A 22,500-nucleotide genomic window follows, 5' to 3' on the forward strand; every position below is an offset into this window, starting at 1 on the left:
AAGTGCTGCTGAAGTGCCTTGGAGCAAACATCTGCACTAGTAGAAGTGCTGACTACCACAGCGGCACTGTGCAGATGAGCTGAGTATGAAGCTTGTAGTGTGAATACCTGTATGTTGGAGCACTTTGGATCTTGCAGTCAGACATTCAGAGTGTACCTGAACGCACCATTTTATAATGATGTAAAGGTGAAAGGCGATTTATGGAGCTAATTTTTGTGTCAACCCTCCAATTTACTTGATTGAAAGCGTTCTACTTCTCAATCTTGACTCTGTGTGTATTTTAATGTATTACCTGGTAAATATCCAACAAATCTGTCTGAAAATACAATGAGTCTTAGTTTTTGAAACCAGGTTAGAAGGGCAACCTCACAGTCTGCTTCAGGCCCCTGCTGAAGTGCCTTATGGCAAACCTGGCTGCCTCTCAGTGGCAGTGGCTGATGGCCTGATGGGAGAACGCAGGTGTTCTGTGGCTATAATTGTGGTTGATGGTGTGAATATGTTGAAAAATTAGTCCTCCCCGAGATCAGTCACTCCTCACGGCAGAGAGCGGGACTGAAGTGGGTCACACGCGTCCCCGGGAAAGTGGAGCAGAGTCAGGCGGCCTCCTCACACCAGTCGGCGCACCTCACACGGGTAAGAGCCGCTCAGTACCACCGCCACACCCATCAGCGCTGATTGGTCCGAAGTTTTCCCCAGCCCCGCCCTCTCCACCGTGGGCCCCGCCCTGTCCACCACGCGCCACGCCCACTCCTACAACCCCGCTGCAGCCTGTTGCTGCCAAGCCAGCTGGCACTTTGTACTGATTATCCGCTTTAATCATGTTTACGAGAGTCTGACCTTTAATCTCTCCCTCTTGTGTTTAAATCCCATTGTTTTCCAAAGAGGAGCTCCCGGTGAAAAACAATCAAACATGCGCTGCGGGGACAAACTCGCAGGAACTTTTCAACGCGCAGCTCCGGACTTTTTTCCAATCTGCAGCCTGTGACTATTAAAATTTTAACGACTTTAATTTCCACTTCATTCATCATGGGGAAGCTAAAGCAAACGATGAAGAGGAGGTTTTAGTTTGTTGGTGAGCAAAGCGAAGGAAGCCGTGAGTGTGTGTGTGGAAGTGTGGAAGTTGTTCTCCGAGGTGTCGTACCTGAACTCCGCACCGCTCCCACCCGGTGCAGAGCCTCCGTCCCCCCCCCTCCCTCTTCCCCTTCCTCTCCCGGTCACACCCGCGGCTCTCCTGAGGATGAGGATGGGCTCGCCGATGTGGACGCCGGGCGCGATCGCGGCCTGGAAAGCCGCCCTCTTCCTCCTCCACATCGCCTCAGCCGCCGCGGCCAAGAGACACGTCGTGTATTGGAACTCTACAAACACCAGGTGAGCAAAAACAAAACAGCCTGATTGATACTTTACTGTAAAAAGCAAAAGTGTAAATAAGTGAATTCTCTGCTCGCTGGTCTGAACTTGCACTGAAGTCTTCCTCTGTACTATTGCGCAAGAGCCGCCATGATTCCTTCTAAATGAGTCAGACCTGAGCGGTGTTGAAGAATCTGTGCTATGCGGCTGATCGCGTCCCTGAGCGGCGGAGCAGGTGTGATTACCTCCACCCTACACTCACCCCAAAGCTCTTTTACTTAACAAGGAAAAAGCCTGAACTCTGGGGATCGAGCGGCCTGCATGATGTCACCCCCAGCTAGTTATCTTCATCATTATGACTACACTCTAACCTTGGCTTTCACCTGTCCAACGGCCTGCTGCAGTCAGTGATTAGGCTACTTATAGAAGGCCAGAAGTAAGGGTTTCTTCTTCTAAGTGTTTGTCCTAAACAGTGCCCCAGATAGCTTTCTGCCAGCACAGGTGTATATTAAAGTCTAAAGTGCTGCCGTGCATAAGCGAATGTGTCATTGGGGGAATGGGATGGCGTGTGTGGGTGTGTGTGTGTGTGTGTGTGTGTGTGTTTGTGAGTTTGTGTAATAGGTTGATTGGGGCCATTAGCCAGGCTGGGTGAGGCTCACCTGCTGATCCAGGTGTTCCAGTCATTGTAATTGAGGGGTTGAGGAGGGAGACCTGCAGGGCCAGGAGCATTACTGTCCAAAATAACACACTCACCGTTCCCTCACCTGCTTATTTACAAGCTGTCACTGGTCTGAGTCCCCCCAGAGCTCATTCAGATGAGGGTCCACAGGGTCCCCCCTCCCTTAGCCACTGTTCTGTCTAGGGTTTTACATTTGAGGAAGCACTAAAATATTACACCTGGAACCCTAATGTCCCCCCTGGGCTGCATTGACAGTTGTGGAGGCCTCGTCTCAGGCCGGCCTCAACCGATGTTAAATCCGATGTGTTCAGGCGCGTAAAGCCCGGTCCCGTAATTGGGATTCAGCAAAAAATGTGGTGAGGAGGAACACAGAGGATTAGGAAGCTCCCTCTTTTTTCCCTTGGAGATTCAGGGATGAATGGTCACAAGTCAGTGGCGGCGGCTCACAGTCGGCTGCAACATCGCACAATCACAATGCCATCAGCGTCACGGCGGAGGGGTAACCCACTGTGGGAGAGAATCGCTCTCATCAGCAACACCACCCAATCACAAAGCTATCAGGGAAACAACCGTGCCGCACCCCACCCAGAATCCCCCGGGTATACCGCTGGGACTCGCTCTCCTCTCCGTCCTCTCCTCTCCTTCCTCTCCTCTCCTCTCCTTCCTCTCCTCTCCTTCCTCTTCTCTCCCTCTTTTTCTCCATCTGCACTTCCCCTCCTTTATCTCTCACAGCTGCCCAGTGATGGATATTGGCTGTGTGATTAGTTGAGGTTCAGTCATTTTCCCATACCATATTTTCTATTAGCTGCCAGCCAGGCAGCAGGTTGTCCTGAGGCCCGTAAATGCAGGCGGGCGAGAGGAGAGGAGAGGGAGGGGAGGCGGGAGGAGAGGAGAGGAGAGGAGGGACAGGAGGGCAATACTTTTGTTGGCACGGAGCCTCACTGCAGGCTCCAGGCTCCACTTGCTGCTTGTGGTGCAGAGGGAGCTCTTCATCACCGTTTGCTGTCACTGTCCACATTTATTACTGATTAAAACTGAGCTACAAATCTCCAGTATGAAATATACTTAATAAAACATCTTCCCTGGCATTTCTTGAATATCTCAGTACTGGACTATGTGAGACATGTCGGAGAGGGGAGGGGGGGGCTTCTGTTTTAGCTTTGAATGATGAAGATCCAGGAAATAAAGTTTGTGAACTGTACGACTTAACAAAGTAGTTCTGACAGCTGAATGCCTGCTGTGTAGATGTGCAGCTCCAGTCCAACATCTCTGTAGACTCGGCCCTTCATTATTCCTGCACTCAGCTGAAGAGCAGCCTGGTCTGCTGTTAACCCGCCACACACTGGAAACCCGGCCAGCGTACGAAACATCACATATTCACACACACACACAGACACGCACGGTCTCCTCTTTAGCCGGGATGACAGAAGACGATCTCTGGCCGTCACCTTTTTCCCTTTTCGACATCTAGATTTATGGTTTTAATGAAGCCGGAGCAGCCAAGTGGAGACGGGGAACGGCCGCACTTTGGCGGTTATTACGGCCGTAACAAAGCCTCGGTGAAACACTTTCACCGGCACACACATTTAGCAGCCCCCAGATTGAAAGATTGGAGCTCTAAAACGGGGAGTGATGGACGGGAAGCGGGGGTCGGCGTCGAACACACACACTCCGGCCTCTCTTCTTTTTTTTCTTTTTTTGGTGCGGCTTGGGTTTTGCCCCTGTTGTGCGGTTTTACGACCCCGAGTTTACGAGGCGCTTTTATAACTGCGTGTTCTCTCACAGCGATAGTTCCTTGTTAGAAGATGATTTTTTTCGTCTCGACTTCCTGGAGCAGTTAAAAAGTTAGTAAAATATTATAACCTGTGTGTGTGTGTGTGTGTGTGTGTGTGTGTGTGTGTGTGTGTGTGTGTGTGTGTGTGTGTGTGTGTGTGTGTGTGTGTGTGTGTGTGTTGACAGTAATACCTGGCTCTCCCTTGAGTCGCATGCTCAGACTCGTTCCCCTCCCAGGTGCCATGGTATGTTTTCAAACCAGTTCCCCTCCCAGCTGACCCGGCTGGTTGTTGCTTCACTTTCTTCCTCATAAATATGGAAGAGTTGAACTTCCTTCTCTTTGTTTTCTCCTTTTTTCTTTTTTTTTTTTGAAAGACGGGAAAGGCGAGTAGTGAGCGTCGCCCCTCCGTGCCCTTGTCCTCCGCCTCACCCTTTGGTTTTGGCTCGTACCTCTCCGCCGCCATGAGAGGAGCCAAACTTGTTGCGACGTTTCCTCTGGTTTCTCTGCTGCACAGTCTGGTCTTCCGCCTTCTGTTTTTTTCATTCCGTCTTTCCTGCAGTAACAGTGAGGAATCTGCCCGGTTCGGATTTGAAATACACACTCGTACGGACGCAGCTACTCATTTCCTCTTACCTGCCAGGGCCGCACCACTGTAACTCAAGGTGCACGTCTTAAAATGGGCCCCGACGGCTGCAAACCTACAATTATCCTTCCTCTATATGGAACTTTGATCCTGGAACACTTGGAATTTTCTTCCTAAAAGATTAAGACCATTTACATGAAGCCTGTGAGGGAATTTAGCCCAAATTATTGCATTTTTTTTTTTTTAAGAACCCAAAAACAAACAAAACCAGAACACATAAAGGTTTTGATATTAAACCCACTATTGGCAGCAGTGCAGGGAACAGGAAGCTGCAGCTAGGTGCCCTGCTCAAGGACACGCATGTTTTCGTCTTTTTATGGCAAGGGAGACCAGAAAACCCTGAGGAAACTTAGACATGCAGAACACACACACACACACACACAGACACACACACACACACACACACACACACACACACACACACACACACACACACACACACACACACACACACACACACACACACACACACACACAGGGCCAGGGGCTGACACCGGTGGGTTTTGGACCAGGGACCCTCACAGTGCTCAGACAAGTTGTCAATCAATATGGCGGTGATGGAATCCATAAATGCAAGGAACACACTGAGTTTGGACTCTTGTGACTCTCTCTCTCCCTCTCTCTCTCTCTCTCCCCTTCTGTCCTCCTCTGATGAAAGCTAAAAGCAAGCGGGCAAAGCCAGCAGAGCGTGTTTAAGAATGTGTGTGTGTGTGTGTGTGTGTGTGGAGATGAATACTTGTATTGGTTTTCCGTATCTTTATTGAAAGCGGCCCTCGTAAGTCTTCCGTGTAATCTCCGCTCTGTTTATGCATCATTTCCCTCCGCGCGCACTCGTGAATGATCCTGTGTAAATACCAACGTAAATCACATTCTGCACGCCATGCCTTCACTCACACACACACACAGACACACACACACTCTCACTCCTGTATCCGGTGCAGCAGGGGCCTTGTTCTGGCACACACACACACACACACGTACAGTATGCAGTAAAGTGACAGCAGACGGTGTTTGTAGTCGTCTTTGTCAACAGACATGATTGCAATTCCGCCACTTGTACACACTTTTTTTTTCTTTTTTTTTTCCTCTGGCCCCTTCGCGTCTTCGCCTCCTCTGTCGCGTGTGTGTGCATGCAAATGAGCGCATTTCTCCCGCCGCCTGCCTCCTCTGTCTCTTCTCTGTGTCTGTCTCCGTGCTAATCTCTGTCTTCCCCTGGTAAATGATTAACACGAGGAACCTGGCTGAACTATAATCAACAAACCCACAGTGAGGTAATTACCACTTTATTCCCCGTCCTGCTAACAAAGCAATCTCTCTCTCTCCCCCCCCCCCCCCCCCCCCTCTCTCTCTATGTATCAATGTCTCCCTCCCTCACTTCGTCTCTCTCCATGTCGACGCCCATTGTCTCTGCGGTTGACGTGCAAAGTTTTGTGGTGTGTGCAGATCCAGTGATGGTGCTGGCGGGTGTGATTGCGCCTTATCTGCCTTTGCGTCTGTTTGTCTGTGGCGTTGAGTGTATTATCTGGTGGTTGAGCTGAGGATGACTGAGCTTTGGCTACACTTGAGCCGCTTCATCTCTGTCTCAAAACAATGAGTGGAGCTGATTTCTGTGATTATACGCATGTGGATTGACTTTTAGCGTCCATTGTGTCGGTCAGAGTTTGTTTCAGTGGAACAATGACTCTGGTGTGTGTATGTGTGTGTGTGCGTGCTCACTCCTGGAACTGACCTGTGAGAAGCGGAAGTCTGTTTCCTTGAACAGCAATGGAGTGTGATAAAGTTCATTTACGGGAAAACAAAACCCAGTTCCAGCAGAGAAAACACTTGTATGTTTCCTTAATTTGTGTGTGTGAGAGAGAGAGAGAGTCAGTCAGTCAGTCAGTCAGTCAGTCAGTCACAAAACACTTTATTCTGGCCGGTTGAGTTTTGTGTATCTGTGGGAACCTTTACAAAGCAGCCACTCGTCAAAATAGGTCATTGTTTTGTTTCCATTCCTTCCTTGATCCAGGCGTGACTGCAGTAGCCGAGTGTGAAGGCGTGTTTGGCTGCTTTAAAGGCGGAGGCGAGCAGATACGGACGCATTGTGCAACCCCGTGGCCTCATTCTGTGAACTGTGTCACATTTGGTGCGAATTTTCACACATCTGTTGCTGTTTTGTGTGTGTGTGTGTGTGTGCATGTGAGGTCAGTAGTCGTCCATTTTGGATGATATTGCAGCACAGCGGCTCGAGTTATGCGTATAACAGAACAAACGCAGGCCACCTGGTGCCCGGGATGTTCCTCGACAACCGCGTTCTCTTCACAAAACCTGGAATACTGTGTGTGTGTGTGTGTCTGTGTGTGTTTGTGTGTGATCCTGGGAGAAGCTGCTCTGCCATGTCGCGACCTCTGCATGATGAGGTGCTATCTGACATTTTGGCTGAAAACGAGTTGAAAATGAGAATTATGGGTTTAAGTCCAAAAGGTGAAACTTCCACCATGCCCGTATCTCAACGGGCCCGGGGGGCGGCGAGAACCTTCTGACGGCGAGATCGCAAACGGCCGACGTGTAGAGAATGAGATAGAGGAAGGAGAAGAAGAAGAAGGAGGCAGGTTTAGACTTAAAGAGTTTGGTGGTAAACTAAAGAATCTAGGACCTTCCTTTATATGGAGGAGCTATTCCTGATTCGTGTGTGTGAAAGGGGGATAATGGCGCACACACACACTCTCCCATTGACTTCCCTAGAAGGTATTCATTGAACAAAGACTTTAAGAGCAGACAGTTACTGAAGCGGTTAGGTGAATTGAGATAGATTTCGAATTAAAACCTTCTCCTACTGTCGCACCTGAACACACACACACACACACTGCAAATCGCTGCACAAGGCGAGTGCGAGTTCGTCCATTACAGAATCGTTGTCGAACACAGTTAGATAAGCGGCGGCGGGATCAGACACTGAGCTCGCTGGTCTACCTGCTAGTGAAATCAACATAAACAAATTGCACCGCAGGAACCATCTATGCTGCAATACAAGTGAACGCTGAGTCACACACACACACACACACACACACACACACACACACACACACACACACACACACACACACACACACACACACACACACACACACACACACACACACACACACACACACACACACGTAGTCAAATTCCTGCTGTCGGTACACACTGTGCTTGGAATGAGGTTCTGGACCGCTGAGGTGAAGATATCTGTATTCAAATGGATCAGATAGTCACAGTGCAGACAAGGTGTGTGTGTGTGTGTGTGTGTGTGTGTGTGTGTGTGTGTGTGTGTGTGTGTGTGTGTGTGTGTGTGTGTGTGTGTGTGTGTGTGTGTGTGTGTGTGTGTGTGTGAGAAAGGCCGGCCGCTCGCTCACCTCCCGCTCGGGATATTTCAGTCGATCGATACCAATTTGATGCCCAGATATAATCGGCCGGCTCCTCACATTATCGCCGGGCTGCATATGGACCCCGTCTTCTCCTCCTCACACACACACACATACATCAATATTAGCCTCCATTAAGCTGTAATAAGGTGTATTGTGTGAGCGTCTAGCGAGTGGTGTGTAACAGTTGTGGAGTGGAATGAGGCTCTGTGTGTGTGTGTGGCTGTGTGTGTGAGGCTCCTTGGTTGGCACAAAATGGCTGGTGTGTGTGTGTGTGTATGTGTATGTGTGTACGAGCGCACAATGATGGTGTTGTTGCAGGTGTGTGCACAATTATGTGTTCCTGACATGGAAAACAGTCATTAAAATGTGGCGTGACTTTGTGTCATCGGGAAAATGTGGGAAACGCAACCGACTTAAGCCTCATCACAACAAAGCAATTGTTTAGTGCATTCTTGTATTCCCAGTCTCTCTCTCACACACACACACACACACACACTCTCCCTCTCTCCAAATGTACATAGTATACTCACACATTGCTCCTTCACTCGGCTCGGAAATCCTGGCAAGAGGCGACGTGGGAATTCCCTGAGATAGAAATTGAATTAGTATTGACCCGAGCCGAGCGAGCGGCAGAATCGGGATTATTGTACCAGGTAGAGTCCTCACGGCCCGGAGACATGGAGACATGGAGACGCGTTCGGCCACGATACGACAAAGCCTCAAACGCACTCGAGACGTCAATCAAAAAATATTATTTACTGCGGATTCAATCTCTGCACACCAACAAAGAAGAAGAAGAAGAAGGTCCATGACTGAAGTTACTCGTTTCATACTTATTTTTGAAATATATTAATTCTTTTTGAATAATTTAATTTGCAGCCATTCCATGAATCTTTATAAAGTTGATTTGTATCCGGCTGCAACATTAAACAGCAGCTCTGCAGCTAAAAGATGATTATTATGTATAGTGCAATAACACCACAGTCGATGTTTAATATCTGTTTGCATTACATGATGAAATGTCATTGGGTGTGAGTTACAAATGCAAAGAAAACGACAGCATCTCGTCGCGTTTGGCTAAAAGTCGTGCGTCGAAAAAGCGGCACAGACAAAAGTTTGATATGGAAGTAATATCACAAATATGGAGACGCATCCGCATAACCTGCCGGCTCCGTCGCTAATGGAAACGCAGCGGGAACAATGCAAAGTGCAAGCTTATTGCTCCTGATGAAATCATGTGAATCGTGTTACAGGCCTGCACTCACTGGAGGAAATAGAACGATCCATAAATAGCAGGAGAAAAAATGAAGCAGGGGGAACAAAAATGCAAAGGCAAAGAAAAAGAGAGAGAGAGAAAGAGGTAAATGAATAAATGACTGATCCCGTTTTGCATCTGTAAGCCGTTATGGCTCCTTCATCACCTCGTCTTCACTCTGCAGGGGAACTCTCCAGTCTCTTGCGAGGACGTAGAGGACATAGGTCAGCTATGTCACATGTGTGTGGAGATAAGAACAAACGTGTGTGTGTGTGTGTGGGTGTTAACGTTGGTTGTGTTCAGAATTACCTGCTCGAGAGTTGCGCAACAACAACTTCCATCCTCGTACTTCCTGTTTCGGCCCAGGTATGGCTGCACGTGACGCTGCGTTCTCGTTCTATGGATGTTTTCCCTCAGTGTGCTGTGTGATGTTTGGGAGAATTTCTTTCCATGGTGGAGAGAAAACTAATATTATTTTGGCATGGCCTCCCAGTAGTATGGCAGCACAGCCTACTTTCTAGCCCCCAATGATGCGAAACGCACACATTCTTCTTCTTCTTCTTTTTCTGCTTCTCATACATACTACACACACATGCGCTCACACATCCACACACACCCCGTCTCTGTTTCTCCTCCTCGTCAGCCCCTAGAGATGGTAAAAACATTAGACCCGCAGTGGAGAGAGCGAGGGATGGAGAATGCGTTAAGGGAGGATGGTAGGAAAGAGTCAACAGATTTCAACTCCCAAAACAGCACAGGAAGTCCCCCAAGGGATGGAGGGATGAGGTGAGAGAGGGAAGGAGAGAGAGAGAGGGAGAGTGTGAGAGAGAGGGAAGAAAGGATGTCAGCAGGTATTACTATCACTGTCATATGCAGGCGTGAGGAGAGAACCCCCCCTTGGCCCCTCCCTCTATGCCAACACGCACCACTGCATACATACACACACACATACTCTCTGGCGCATGCTCATACAGGTGTGGTACACTCACACACACACACGCACACTAGCATCGCCCTGCCTGCACGCTCTCTCACACATGGCTGCTTAGGACTCTAGGGAGAGGCAGAGTAGGAATCACACCCCATTTAGAACTGACACCGCTTTCGTCTTCTCTGGTGTGTGTGTGTGTGTGTGTGTGTGTGTGTGTGTGTGTGTGCGCGTGTGTGTGTGTGTGTATTGACTAAGCAGACTTGCACTCTATGTGGTTCTTCATGTTACAGGATCTCAGCAGTGTGTCTTTACCCGAATAAAAGGACGTCTTGTACCAAATATGTATGGAATGTGGCGTCGTACACTTATTCAAACATGCCTGCACTCAGATATTCGGAGGCTTACAGCGAGATGATGAGATATGTTTTTTGTGTGTGTGTGTGTGTGTGTGTGTGTATGAGCATATCTGGATATGTTATTTCTGTTGCAATAACCAGTACCACATGAATTTCGGGGCGTGCAGTAATTCGCAGCTTGATCCCTCTCGCCTGCTACTTCACTCTTCACCCTTCCCTTCCTCCTCTTCCTCTCTCTCTCACTGTTTTCAATCAAATCCTTTATGTATGAGTCAAAGCAACACAGACTTTGATCAAGCTAGATGAGTGGTACCAGTTCGACTTCTCGGTATTTGCTGCTCTTTATTGCTTTTGTTTTTTATTGGAAAAGCTAAGATATAGATTCGCTCCTCAATACTCACCATGCTGGCAAACGAAGGGTTAATTCAGTGATTTCACCTCTCTGCCCGCAAAGCTGAACTGAATCAATGGATTGATTATTATATTACACTTGCAAACCTTCACGGGTAGTGTTTCTTTTTAAATAATTCTCTCCCTCTCTCTCTCTCTCCCTCTCTCTCTCCCTCTCTCTCTCCCTCTCTCTTCCTCTCTCTCGCGGTGCTATTTTGTGCTGAATGGAGCAGCAGGAAATAGCCATGTCCCAAATCTCCATAGGTGCGTCCGTGCAGCAGGGGAACTCATGAATCTCATTGCTCCTCTATTCAGCTGAAATTGGAGTCGTTGTACGCACGTTGCTCGTGGGAAACACAGGAGGCAAACGCCGACCGTGTTTATGACGGTGGAATTAATCCGCCGCTTCTTCCTGTAAAATTCTCTTGGTGATGAAGGCTGGACTCGCTCTCATCTTCCTCCCTCGACGCTTCACCTTTTCTACAAGTCTGAATGGTTTCGTTTGTACATTTTGCTTCGCCCATTTGCTGATTTTACAGATTTGCAATCAAGGAAACACGTACACACACTCCGCCATGCTCACATACACGTGTGTGTGTGTGTGTGTGTGTGTGTGTTCATCTTTTCATTCAGGTGAACTCATTACTTCAAGCAGTCGCCAGTCGTCTTCTTTAATCCCAAATTAATCAGATGGCTAATCCCAGTCCAGTGTCTGACTGACGGTGGTGTCTGCTCGTCTCCTCTTTCCCCCCCCCTTCCTTCATCTATGCTCCTATAACCCCCCCCCCCCCCCAACACACACACACACACACACACAGCATATTGTGTCTAAGCCCTTCATCAGTGTTGTGGAACCCGACCGGCCTACAGGCTCACAATTCCATCCACTTGTAGCAAAGCAAACGTGGACCGAACAGATTTCATTTTCAAACGAGCAAAAGCAATAGATACGCTTGTAAAAGATGGCGGTTTATCCAGCGCGGTAAAATGTTACCGTGTGTATATGAGACTGCATGTAAAGTATTTAATCGTTTTTCATTAACTCAATTTACAGCAGAGTTTAAAAATAATGAGAATTCCGTCGCCGTGGGCACAAGGAGGGAAAATGTGCAGAGTTGGTTTCTAGTTTCTAAAAGTGAACATCGCTTTAGTTTCCTCCATGGGTGCTGGATACTAGTTGAAGTGTCCAACTGCTGTGTGTGTGTGTGTGTGTGTGTGTGTGTGTGTGTGTGTGTGTGTGTGTGTGTGTGTGAGAGAGAGAGAGAGGCCGGGGTGGCGGGCGGCTGTGCGTGACTAGAACAGGACAAAGCTGGCTGCCTTGAGGGAGAATAGGCGGGCGGGGGGGGGGGGACCCTCCGTACCCTTGATCCTCGGAGCGATATGAGTCTTAACCATTCTGACGGGGAAAGATGGAGAGAGAGATGGCGAGAGAGGGAAGGGAAGGGGGCAGTTTAGACTCCTGGGATTCCAAAGCAGTGACCGTGAAAGTGCTTAGATAAACAGAGAGAAAGATGGAGAGGGAGGGGGGGAGGGGGCGGTTGGAAGTCGGCGGAGGAGGAGGAGGAGGAAGGAGAAGACGAGAAGGTGTTGGCACGTTGACAGGGGAAGGAAATGAGACGAGCTGAAGGGAAGCAGACGGGAGTTAAAGCAAGTAAAGAAGTTCTTAAATAAGTTGGCCGAGCGTCTGATGGGCTGAGAGGAGGCGAGGACGCTGTGTTTCGCTCCTTCAGAGTCGTCCCCCTCCTCGTGTTTTTCCCTCCATCTTCCCTCCGCTGCTCTTAAATAATTCAGGCCTGTTGGTATTAGAGCGGGGGGGGGGGGGGGGTGTTTCTTGACGTGTCTAAACTCCGAGCTGACTGACTGACTGACTGACTGACAGAGAGAAAGAGGCCGACAGAGCGATCCGCCGCTAAGAACCATCAAAGCGGCAGAGACGGAAAGAAGCGAAGAGAACGGAAAAGCACACCTGGGATGAGTTGTGTGTGTAAAGAATCTGTGTGTGTGTGTGTGTGTGTGTGTGTGCTGCCTGTCCAGCTTTGACCTTCACACCGGGGGGTGGGGGGGGAGAGGGAGAGAGACGAAGTGTAAGAATGGGAAAGGAAGAATGTGTCTACCCCATCAGAAGTGTGACCCACTTTAGTAAATGATGGATTCTCAAAGCCAAGTCTGATTTATTGGCTGAGTGTATTTGCTTAGCGAGCGCCCTTTTCACTATAGTAAAGAGTGGATATGAGTAAGTGTGTGTGTGTGTGTGTGTGTTTAGGTGGGTGTTGTCCTCCGTAACCCACTTACACAGGTGGGCTTTGCGGGACACAGATAAGTGTAGTTAAGTTTAGTTAATAAAATGGATGAAACCGCAAGAACGTAACTCCGCAAAAAACTTGTGGATTAGTTTGATTTATTAACTTTTATTGCTAAAACGCCGTCAGATAAAGTGATACAAACAACAGACGGGGAAACTAAAAGGCTTATATTAGATTTAAAGATGAAAGAATCGGTATAGAAACTTTGACAGCCTGTTAGTTAAAGCTGAAATAAAGGAAGTCAGGGGAGTAAACTGAATATTTTACACATCTCAGGGAAAACCTCCGCAGTAATTTAATCCTAATTACAAACGCCGCCGCTGCGTTTGTCGGCAGTGAGGGCGAAAGGGGGAAAGCTCCAAAAGAGTCCAAATGAGCCGCCATCGATTAGAGCCTAAAACTAGAAGGGCTCATACCTCTGCCAAGGCCACACAAGCCGAGGATAAAATGTGAAATAATGAAGGGGACATTTCTAACAATAACTGGATTAAATTTACTAAGATGTTTTAACAAAGAGCCTTTTTTTTTTAATGGATCCAGATCTGCACACAATTGTTCCCATTAGTTGTCCGTGATACAGTAAAGTGACCTTGTTATCATTGAATTTATAAAAATGTGAGAGAAAAAGTGTGTGTGTGTGTGTGTGTGTGTGTGTGTGTGTGTGTGTGTGTGTGTGTGTGTGTGTGTGTGTGTGTGTGTGTGTGTGTGTGTGTGTGTGTGTGTGTGTGTGTGTGTGTGTGTGTGTGTGTGTGTGTGTGTGTGTGTGTGTGTGTGTGTGTGTGTGTGTGTGTGTAACCTGCAGGCACGTGATGGACGTCTGCAGGACACAGAGGACACATGCAGTTAATCAGCTTTCAGCCTAATATGAGCCTGTGATCAACCATGTTATACTAACAAGCCGTGTGTGTGTTTGTAGAGCAGCAGAGTGGGTGTATAAACATTAGACAGATGATGTTGACACACCAGATCAGCTGCGTGACACTTTGTAGCAGCGCAACTTTGACGGATTCCGTAAACATTGTGAATCACAACTTCTCTCTCTCTCTCTTTTTTTTTGTCCACCCCTCTCTCGCTGTCACTGTCGTCGTCTTCTTCTTCGCCCGGCGTCTCTGTCAGTTTGGGAGCGGCGAGGTGCTGCAGCTATATTGAGGTTTCTATGTTCCAGCCTGGCACCTGTACAGATCAGCCCTGTATTTACACTGCAGCTGCTTTTAGACTGCAGCGGCACGGAGGCGCTCATTACTCTGAGGTTTAGCCTGTCCAACGCAGGGATGCAGGGGGAAGGACGGATGGAGGGATGGAGCAAAAGGATGGATGGATGGATGGCTGGATGGGCGGGGCATTGGCTTGGCACCCATCCCAGCCCCAGGATTGGTCGTTGTCCTGGCAACGGCACGGCTGACCTTATTTACCCCCACGCGCGGGCACGCACACCCTGGTTCCACACACACACTTCTGCCGCGTTTTCTTTTTTTTTTCGCCAAAACTTACACACACACACACTCACACACACACACACACACACACACTTCCCTCCCACATAAGCTGGATCTCTCTTTGTGCCGCCTTTTTCGTCTCACAAGTGTGACGGCGTCCGTGCAGAGCAGGTGAGGGCAGAAGTCGAGTGAGGTGACGCCGCCAGCTGGCAGGATCACAGCCATGATGCTTGAGCGCAGGACGGCGCTGCTGCTCATTTATCTTCTGCACGGTAATTTCATATGTTCCCAAAAAAAAAAAGCCTGTCAGTGGAAAGCTTGAGGGCGGGACTGGAGCACACATGGAGAGCCCGGTCACAGAGTGGAATGATGTTCCCCACAGACCTGCCGCCGTATCAAAACGCTTCCGATGGATTGGTTTCCATACTGATGGCTCCCGTGCGGCGGAATGACACAATTCTCCTCAGCTGTGACGGCCGTGCTCATACATCCTGTTTGTGCTGCTGAGTCCCACAGAATGATCACACATACAGTAGGCACATACTGTATATACACACACGGGCACCTGTGTGGTAACAGGCAGAAAATAGGATCTCTCTCTCTCTCTCTCTCTCTCTCTCTCTCTCTCTCTCTCTCCCCCTCTCCCTCCCTCTCTCTCTCTCTCTCTCTCTCTCTCTCTCTCTCTCTCTCTCTCTCTCTCTCTCTCTCTCCCCCTCTCCCTCCCTCGACTGGAGCTTTTGAATCTTTAGGGCCTGAAGCAGCAGGTGTGTGTGTGGGTGGGTGTGTGTTTCATCTGCGCCTGTATATTGATGGGAGTTATAGAAGTCCACGATGCAGCCTGCTGATCCTCACAGTTTGATAAGTGATCCGATCGCCGGTGCTCTCTGGTCATTTCATGGAACCTCCAGGGTTCAAGCTGCAACTAATCACCCCATCTAGGTCACACACACACACACACACACACACGCACACGCGTGCAATCATGAACTGAATTCACATCAGTGTGTGAGGCGTCGACTCAGCGATCTAAAATCTGTGTGTACATCAATCCTTTTGCAGGACAGATTGGGTTGTGGCAACAGAAAGGGTTAAGGTCTGGAAGATGTCATGGATGGATTCATGGAGGGCTGGATGTGAAGGTCCTTGCGTGTGCTCCATATTCTCTCTGTATGTGCAAACGTATGACTGGAAAAGCAAACGTTTTAGTAGCTGGAGGAGTGAAAACGTTGACACACTCCATGCGTCTGGAGATTTGAAGTCACAGGAAAGAAGGCTCAACGTCTGGTGTGGAGGACAGATACACTTCCTGCTAACCTTGAAGAAAGCACACACACACACACACACACACACACACACATACACACACACACACACACACAGTCAGTCACACTCACACACTCACACAGCCATACCAAACAGGAAAAGGGCAGATAAGAGCAACAGCTTGTTTCCCCTTAATTCCCTCTTTCCTGCATGATGATGATCGCGGGCCACAGTTTGACGACACTGAGGAGATCTTCCGGCGAAGCTGTAGTGTCTGAGAGGGGGGGCAGGGGGGGCAGGGGGGATTCTTCAAGCCAGCTGGGCAGGCGGTGTAGTGGGGGGGCTCCAGATGGTCAGAGGTGGGGGGTAAAGTCCTTGTTTGTGCGCAGTGAGGGGAGTAAGCACCAGGTTAGACACAACACTGGTGTTTGGGCTCTGGACACAGCATGGATATGTGTGGGCATGGAGGAGGAGGAGGAGGAAGGGGGGGCTGCCCTGATTCTGCTCCGTATTCCTCCCGCGGTCTTCACAGCGTAGAGACTAGCTGACGAGGTTCAAACCCGCACAAAATCTCGGGGAAGTGCGGCAGCCTCACTTCCCCCCGTCGTCCTCGCTCGCTCAGGTGTGTCGGTGCAGTTCTGCCGCTCTTTCATGTTCCTCCTCTGAAGACACCTGGGCCTGTGGAGCCAGAGGTCAGTGGAGCTTAGGAGATGCCGGAGGAGGAAATCTTCCCCCCCGCTTCAGTTCTCCGCTTCGTCCCCTCTCTCTCCTCCCACGCTGTCTTCGGGCCGTCCTTTGTCGTTTTGGTCATTTTTGATCCGTCTCTCTCTCTCTCTCTCTCCTCTCCACACGCCTGCTCTTCCTCCTCCACAGCCGGCCTAACATCTCCGGTCCCTCAGTGTGGTAAGAACAAGCTAAAGCAAAGACACGAGGCAAAGGAAACCCTGACGGAGACCTACGGCTCACCTGTCGTCTCCTTATTTGTCTCTGCACAGTAAACTGCCTCCATCTGTTACTGCAGAACACTTAACCAAGCTCTCGCATCTGACAAAAGCTTCCTCCGGCTGTGCCCGAGGTCCTCTGAGCCAAGACAGGAACGACTTAAACGGAACTACGCTTCAAGTGCCGCGACGACTTTGGAAAGTTGAAGCGACTGATGTTTACATGTAAACTTAAACCACCAAAGCATGTAAACACTGAGAATAAACGCTTCCGAAGCTCTTAACGCTGCGGCGTGACCTCAGCTAGAGAATGCTAACCCTGCTGCCGTCGACCCTTTGGAAGGATCGGCCCCGTAGAGCCTTTCAGTGTCTAAACATCGGCGGAAAGGTGGAGCTCCGACGCGTTGTGTGTTCTTCACCAGCTCTCTGTTTACCCTCAGTGTCCTCTGAGATCATCGCTCGCTGTAAACATACTCTCAGCATTTTCCCTGTAGTAGGATCTTCCTATCCACCATCGGCTCGCCGGCGTGCCCGAGTGTATTCAGTATGCGGAGTATGCAGCCCGATCCAGTATCTGCTCTGTATTCCTGGAGCCGTGTTGTGGGATTGTTGCTCCTTTAATTATTCTCTCATATTAAAGGATCAAAGGTCTTTGCAACAGTCAACCCCCATTTCATTAAAACTTCTCCCCCCCCCCCTCTCTCTCTCTCTCTCTCCCTCTCTCTCTCCGTCCTTCACGGGTGCACATTACAGAAACCCCAACACACACACACACACACTGGGAAGATGCGAGTTATGTCCAATTTTGGGTTTTGAACCTTGATTTCCAGTAATTATAAAAAAGGGCGAGTTTAAGTCGCGTTAGTTCTCCACTGCAGATCCCCAGCGTGTTGTTTGTGATTTGGTTCCTCGGTGTGAGAGCGTGCATCATCCCTCAGAAGGGTATCACTGATCACCCTCTGGCACGAGCGGGGGGAGCATGTTTTATTCCCCTGAAGTACTTTCATGTTTATCTGTGTGTGTGTGTGTGTGTGTGTTGCCCTCTGCCTTATTGCACCAGTGGACCAAACCAATCCTCTCCCCTGCTTCTGGAGGCGCCTCTCCCTGATAGGCTGCTCTGTCGCGCTCTGTTCTTTGACACCTACTGCTCCTCGCCGCTCCCATGATGCCCCTGTGCTGTCACCGCACCGCGCTGCACGGAGGCTGGCAGGAGGGGAGGATGCCGAGTGTAATTAGGGCATACCGAAGCCTACCAGGCCCAGTGAGGGAGGGAGAGAGAGGGAGAGAGAGGCGAGAAAGAGAGATGACAGTTTGACATGGGTAAGAGCACACCTTCTCTGTAATTGCCGGCGTGCATATGGCGCAGCGCCGCGTTTGGGAAGCTTGTGGGAGGGGAAGTGAGCAGGTGATGTAGGAGAGAGGAGAGAGGAGTCAGAAATAGGAGAGGAGGACGCGCGGGGGGATGCAGTGAGGCCTCTGACGCAGCCCGGCCAAGAAGATCCAGAGCTGAGAGGCGAGGGAGGAGACGGAGGTGGAGCAGGGGAGGAGGAATGCATGGTGGGGGAGGGGAAGTCGGAAGTTTGCGGTGACTGACATGTATAGTTGGGGGGGGGGGGGCACCTTGTTGACACAGCACACATATATTATTACGCACTCTCGTGCACACACACACAAGCTCGTGCACACAGGTAGTGTGTAAACATGACTCTGTGGAAGCCTCAGAATGTCCCACAAGCAGGAGGAGTAAACGCCTGATGAGTGTGTGTGCGTGTGTGTTCGTTTGATAGAGCGAGTGTGTTCATCAGTGTGTGTTTGTGTGTGTGTGTGCATACTTAAACCGGCTTATTTGCTTCTGTGTTCACTCAACCGGACGATCAAGTACCTTTGTTCAGATGTAATTAGTCGACACAGGTAATAGAGCTATTGGGCAACCACACACACACGCACACACACACGTTCAGAGAAGAGATATTGATCAGCAGAGTGTTGTGTGTGTGTGTCCTGTGTGGGGACCCTGATCGATGGTGTCCTGTCCTGGTGATAGATCGCCAATTCGGCGCGGCAGCTTTGAGCAGGAAGCAGCAGCTTTAGTGAGAGCCGCCGCCGCCTCCCGGGTCGCACCTGCACCGTCGTCTCCCTCGCACACGCACACACACACTCTCACACAGACACACACGCTCCGTACAAGCTGCTGCACACGCCACTGCACACACATACATTCAGTCGTTCAGGATCAGAGCCAAGACAGAACGTGAATTTCTATTTCCCTTTTTGTTTTGTTTTGTCGTCTCTCAGTGTGCACGCCTCCTCTCTGACGGGGTCCGGTCATATCCCCTCTCACTGCTCCATCCATCTTCGATTCCCTTACGCAGACGCCCCGGACAATCTGATTCTCCCGCTTCCTGTCACGTCTATCCGTTCCATTCCAGTTTTCATCAATTCCATCCTCTTTCTCCTCCCCCTCCTCTTCCTCCTGCAATTTATTTTTTTTGTCTTTTCTCCATTTTCCACTTAATAGGAGACAACTCCTCTTGTCCACCCGCTTTCCCCCTTCCTTCCCATGTTCCCCTTCACCGGCTCCCAGCACTCCTTCCCGCTCCCCTCCGCTCTGTCGCCCCTCTATAAAGACCCCCACCCACGGGCCTGAACCTTCTGCCCCTCATCCGTCTCTCCTGCAGACCAATTAAAGTCCGTCTCTTCTCCTCTTCCGCTCCTGTTGTTCTCCTCTCGCTGTCTCCACTCAGACTCTCTGGGGTTGCTAATTAAAGCACTTTCCTTTCTCTTTACTCTCCACTCTTTCCTACCTGTTCATCTTCCTCCTCGGGCTCTCCTTTGTGCGTCCCCCTCAGCCTCGCACACACCTTTCTTCATCATCCCCCCCACCTCCCCCTGCTGTCTCTCTCCTGGCCGCGTCTCATGTCAACCCATCGCTCACGTTCCCTCTCCCCGCGTTTTGTCGCACAATCCTCCCCTCAATCCTTCCCCTCTGACTTTATTTGCCTTTCCCTTTCATGCTGTCGCGATTCCTTAAAATGAGATTTACCTCTTCTTCCACATCTGCCCGTCCTCTCCTCCCTCACTCACTCTCCCTCTCATCTTCCTCTCTGTCAGCGTGTACTGGTGTGTAGCTGAGAGGTTTCTGCAGTTTAGAGGAGCATGCATCTCCTGTCCAGAGCGGGTTGTTATGCTTAAAGCCAGTCAACCTTGACCGGAGACGCGGTCGTGCACGTTAACGCGCACGGCGGCCATAAGTGTGTACACGCCTGTGTTTGTTTGTACAGTGCGGTGGAAGTGGACAAGGGGGCGGACAGAGGGAGGGCGGCTTGTCTTGTGCTCAACTCCTCTCGCCGCTCGTAATTAGCATGTGAGGAGTTGTTGTTTTTCTCCGCCTGACTTTCACCCTCGCTCCCCTGGCAGGCTGATCGTTTGCCAGGCAATAAAATGGAGTTGATTTATCAAATTCCCAAAACATTCTTCTTCCTCCCCCCCAAAAAAAACAGAAAAGGGAAAAAAAGCAGCACCAGTTTTCTCAATCACCCCCGTGAAATCATTATGTGGAGAAATTGATGAACTATCCATCTGCTGGAACGTTCCACATTCCTCCAGGCACAAAGGCGTTATGGAATACCTGTCATCTGTCTCTCTCTCTGTCTCTCTCTGTGGTTCACCCCCCCCCCCCCCCCCCCTCCTTCCCTTCACTCATGTATCACTCTGTGTAACTGTGTGAAAGTTTAATGCCATTGTCATTTCTTCCCCCCCCCCCCTCTCCTCTCCCAGGTTAACAGCAGGTGATCTGTCCATCCAGGTGAATGTCAACGACTACCTGGACATCTACTGCCCCCACTATCCAGACACGGAGACCCCCTCCGACCCCGGGCAGCCAGAGACCCTGGCCCTTTACCTGATAGCGGAGACGTCCTTCCAGGGCTGCGTGGAGACCAAAGGGGCCCTCAAGAGGTGGGAGTGTAACTCTCCACACGCCCAGCACGGGCCGGTGCGCTTCTCTGAGAAGATCCAGAGGTTCACCCCCTTCTCCCTGGGCTTTGAGTTCATACCAGGGCACCACTATTACTACAGCTGTGAGTAGTGTGTTTGTTTGCCTGTGTGCGTGTGTGCATTTGTATCATTTAGCCTGCAGGTTCACAGCTTCATGGGGATCATCAGATGACTCATAGGACGGGGATGAAATATGTGTTTATATCATGCAAACATAAATTGAGGGTTTATTCTTCAGGAAGTTGTTTTTTTGGGGGGTGAAACAATGAATATTAGCTGGAGGCTCTGCACACTGGCAGCCTAGTAAGTAGCCTGCAAAGAGATAAAAATGTAATATCTGATGTCACAGTTTGCCCCCTCTGCATATTCAGCCGCGTCAGTGGACGTGTGGTGACTAGACAGACCTTTATTTTGAAGGGACGGGCGCTAAAAAGGCCGATGAGCTGATTTACACATTTCTATTAGAGGCGTGAAACTCCCACAGATAATGTGGATGTTTGGCATAAATTCATACTGAATTACAATAATGTGATATGTTCTTAAAGCCGCAGGTTGTTGCGCAATTTTAATTCCAGTTCCGTCCTCTGCTGTTTCATCCCCGCGCTCTCACTCATTCATTTCAGCCCGCTGGAGGGGAAAGGGAAAGGGAGGGAAAGAGGAGATGGCTTAGTGGCTGTAAAATCAGATAATGTTTTTTTCTTCTTCCTCACTTTCACAACTGCTGCTGTCACTTCAAGCGAGATCGGGATGACGCGAAACAACGCGAAGAATGAAAGAGTCAAGTTGAATGCACAGAACGGAAGTGTGACAACAAAGAGACAGTGGGAACAGCACAGTGTAGGGGGGAAGAAATGGAGATCGATACGGAACGACAGCGAGGGAGAGGGGGGTGGAGGAGGGGGGAGGTGGGGGGGTCTGGCTGGAAAGCAGACAGAGGTAGAGAAGCGTGGAGGGGTGACAGAGAGAGAGAAAGAGCAACGATGGACACAGTCTGACAGTAGAGGAAGGGAGGGAGGTAGGGGTGAGAGTGCAAGAGAGGGATGAGAAAGGCCGGATGAGTGGAATGCACACAGGAGAAAGAAAAGAGAGAGCGACAAAAGGGACGGAGTGAAGGGATGGATGAGGCGGAGGGAGAGAAAGAATCTTTACATAAATTACTGTTGCGGTTGGTGGGACAATGGCACATTGTGGAGGGCATGAGAGAGCGGTTTCACACACACACAGGCATGCTTGCACGCACACACACGCACCCCACACATATGTGTACACACGCACGCACACACACACACACACACACTGGGCTATTGTGGCTGTGCAGACCAGTTCACAGAAAAGCAACAATGGCTCTTCCCCCCGCTGGTTGGGCCACATAAGAGCTGGGAGCTATTGTGGGCGTTTTGTCCACATCAAAGATAAGGCCTAAAGTTGGTCCAAATGTCTGGCTCAGGGGCTCTGGGGCAGGTCATGAATGGGTCTGGAGCAGCGGAGACAGTATAATGGCATTAGCCCGGGAGGACAGTGCAGTGTTATTAGAAACACTAATGGTATTAGTTGGCTCAGTCTGAGTCTGGATCAGCTCCTCTGTGTGGATCACTGGTCCCTCTGCCTCACATAGGGACAGGAAGAGGGCATCAGGCTTTAATAGTAATACTACAGCTCCGTTCTTCTTCAGTTACCAGTTAAGAAGTACTGACACCAAGTAACGCCAAAGTTACTGCTAAGAATTAAGATCAGGATCCACAAATTAGTTCCCACTTTCTTCAACATTACGAGATAGGTATGTCATTAAATCAGCCC

General features: G+C 49.8%; 1 protein-coding gene across 3 annotated transcripts in view; it reads left to right on the forward strand.

Moving 5' to 3' along the window:
- The first annotated feature begins 762 nt into the window (after positions 1–762).
- efna4 (ephrin A4) overlaps positions 763–22,500 on the forward strand; it is a 30,085-nt gene continuing 8,347 nt past the window's right edge. For all 3 annotated transcript variants that reach the window (XM_076153902.1, XM_076153903.1, XM_076153904.1), the window contains exons 1-2: positions 763–1,368; positions 20,485–20,786. In XM_076153902.1, the coding sequence (XP_076010017.1) occupies positions 1,238–1,368; positions 20,485–20,786 (433 nt within the window). In that variant the 5' untranslated portion in view covers positions 763–1,237. The remainder of the gene's footprint in view (positions 1,369–20,484; positions 20,787–22,500) is intronic.

This window comes from Genypterus blacodes, unplaced genomic scaffold, assembly GCF_046128005.1.
Source record: "Genypterus blacodes isolate CSIRO-AG114 ecotype Tasmania unplaced genomic scaffold, CSIRO-AGI_Gbla_v1 ptg000059l_1, whole genome shotgun sequence".
In the NCBI taxonomy this organism is placed as follows: Eukaryota; Metazoa; Chordata; class Actinopteri; order Ophidiiformes; family Ophidiidae; genus Genypterus; species Genypterus blacodes.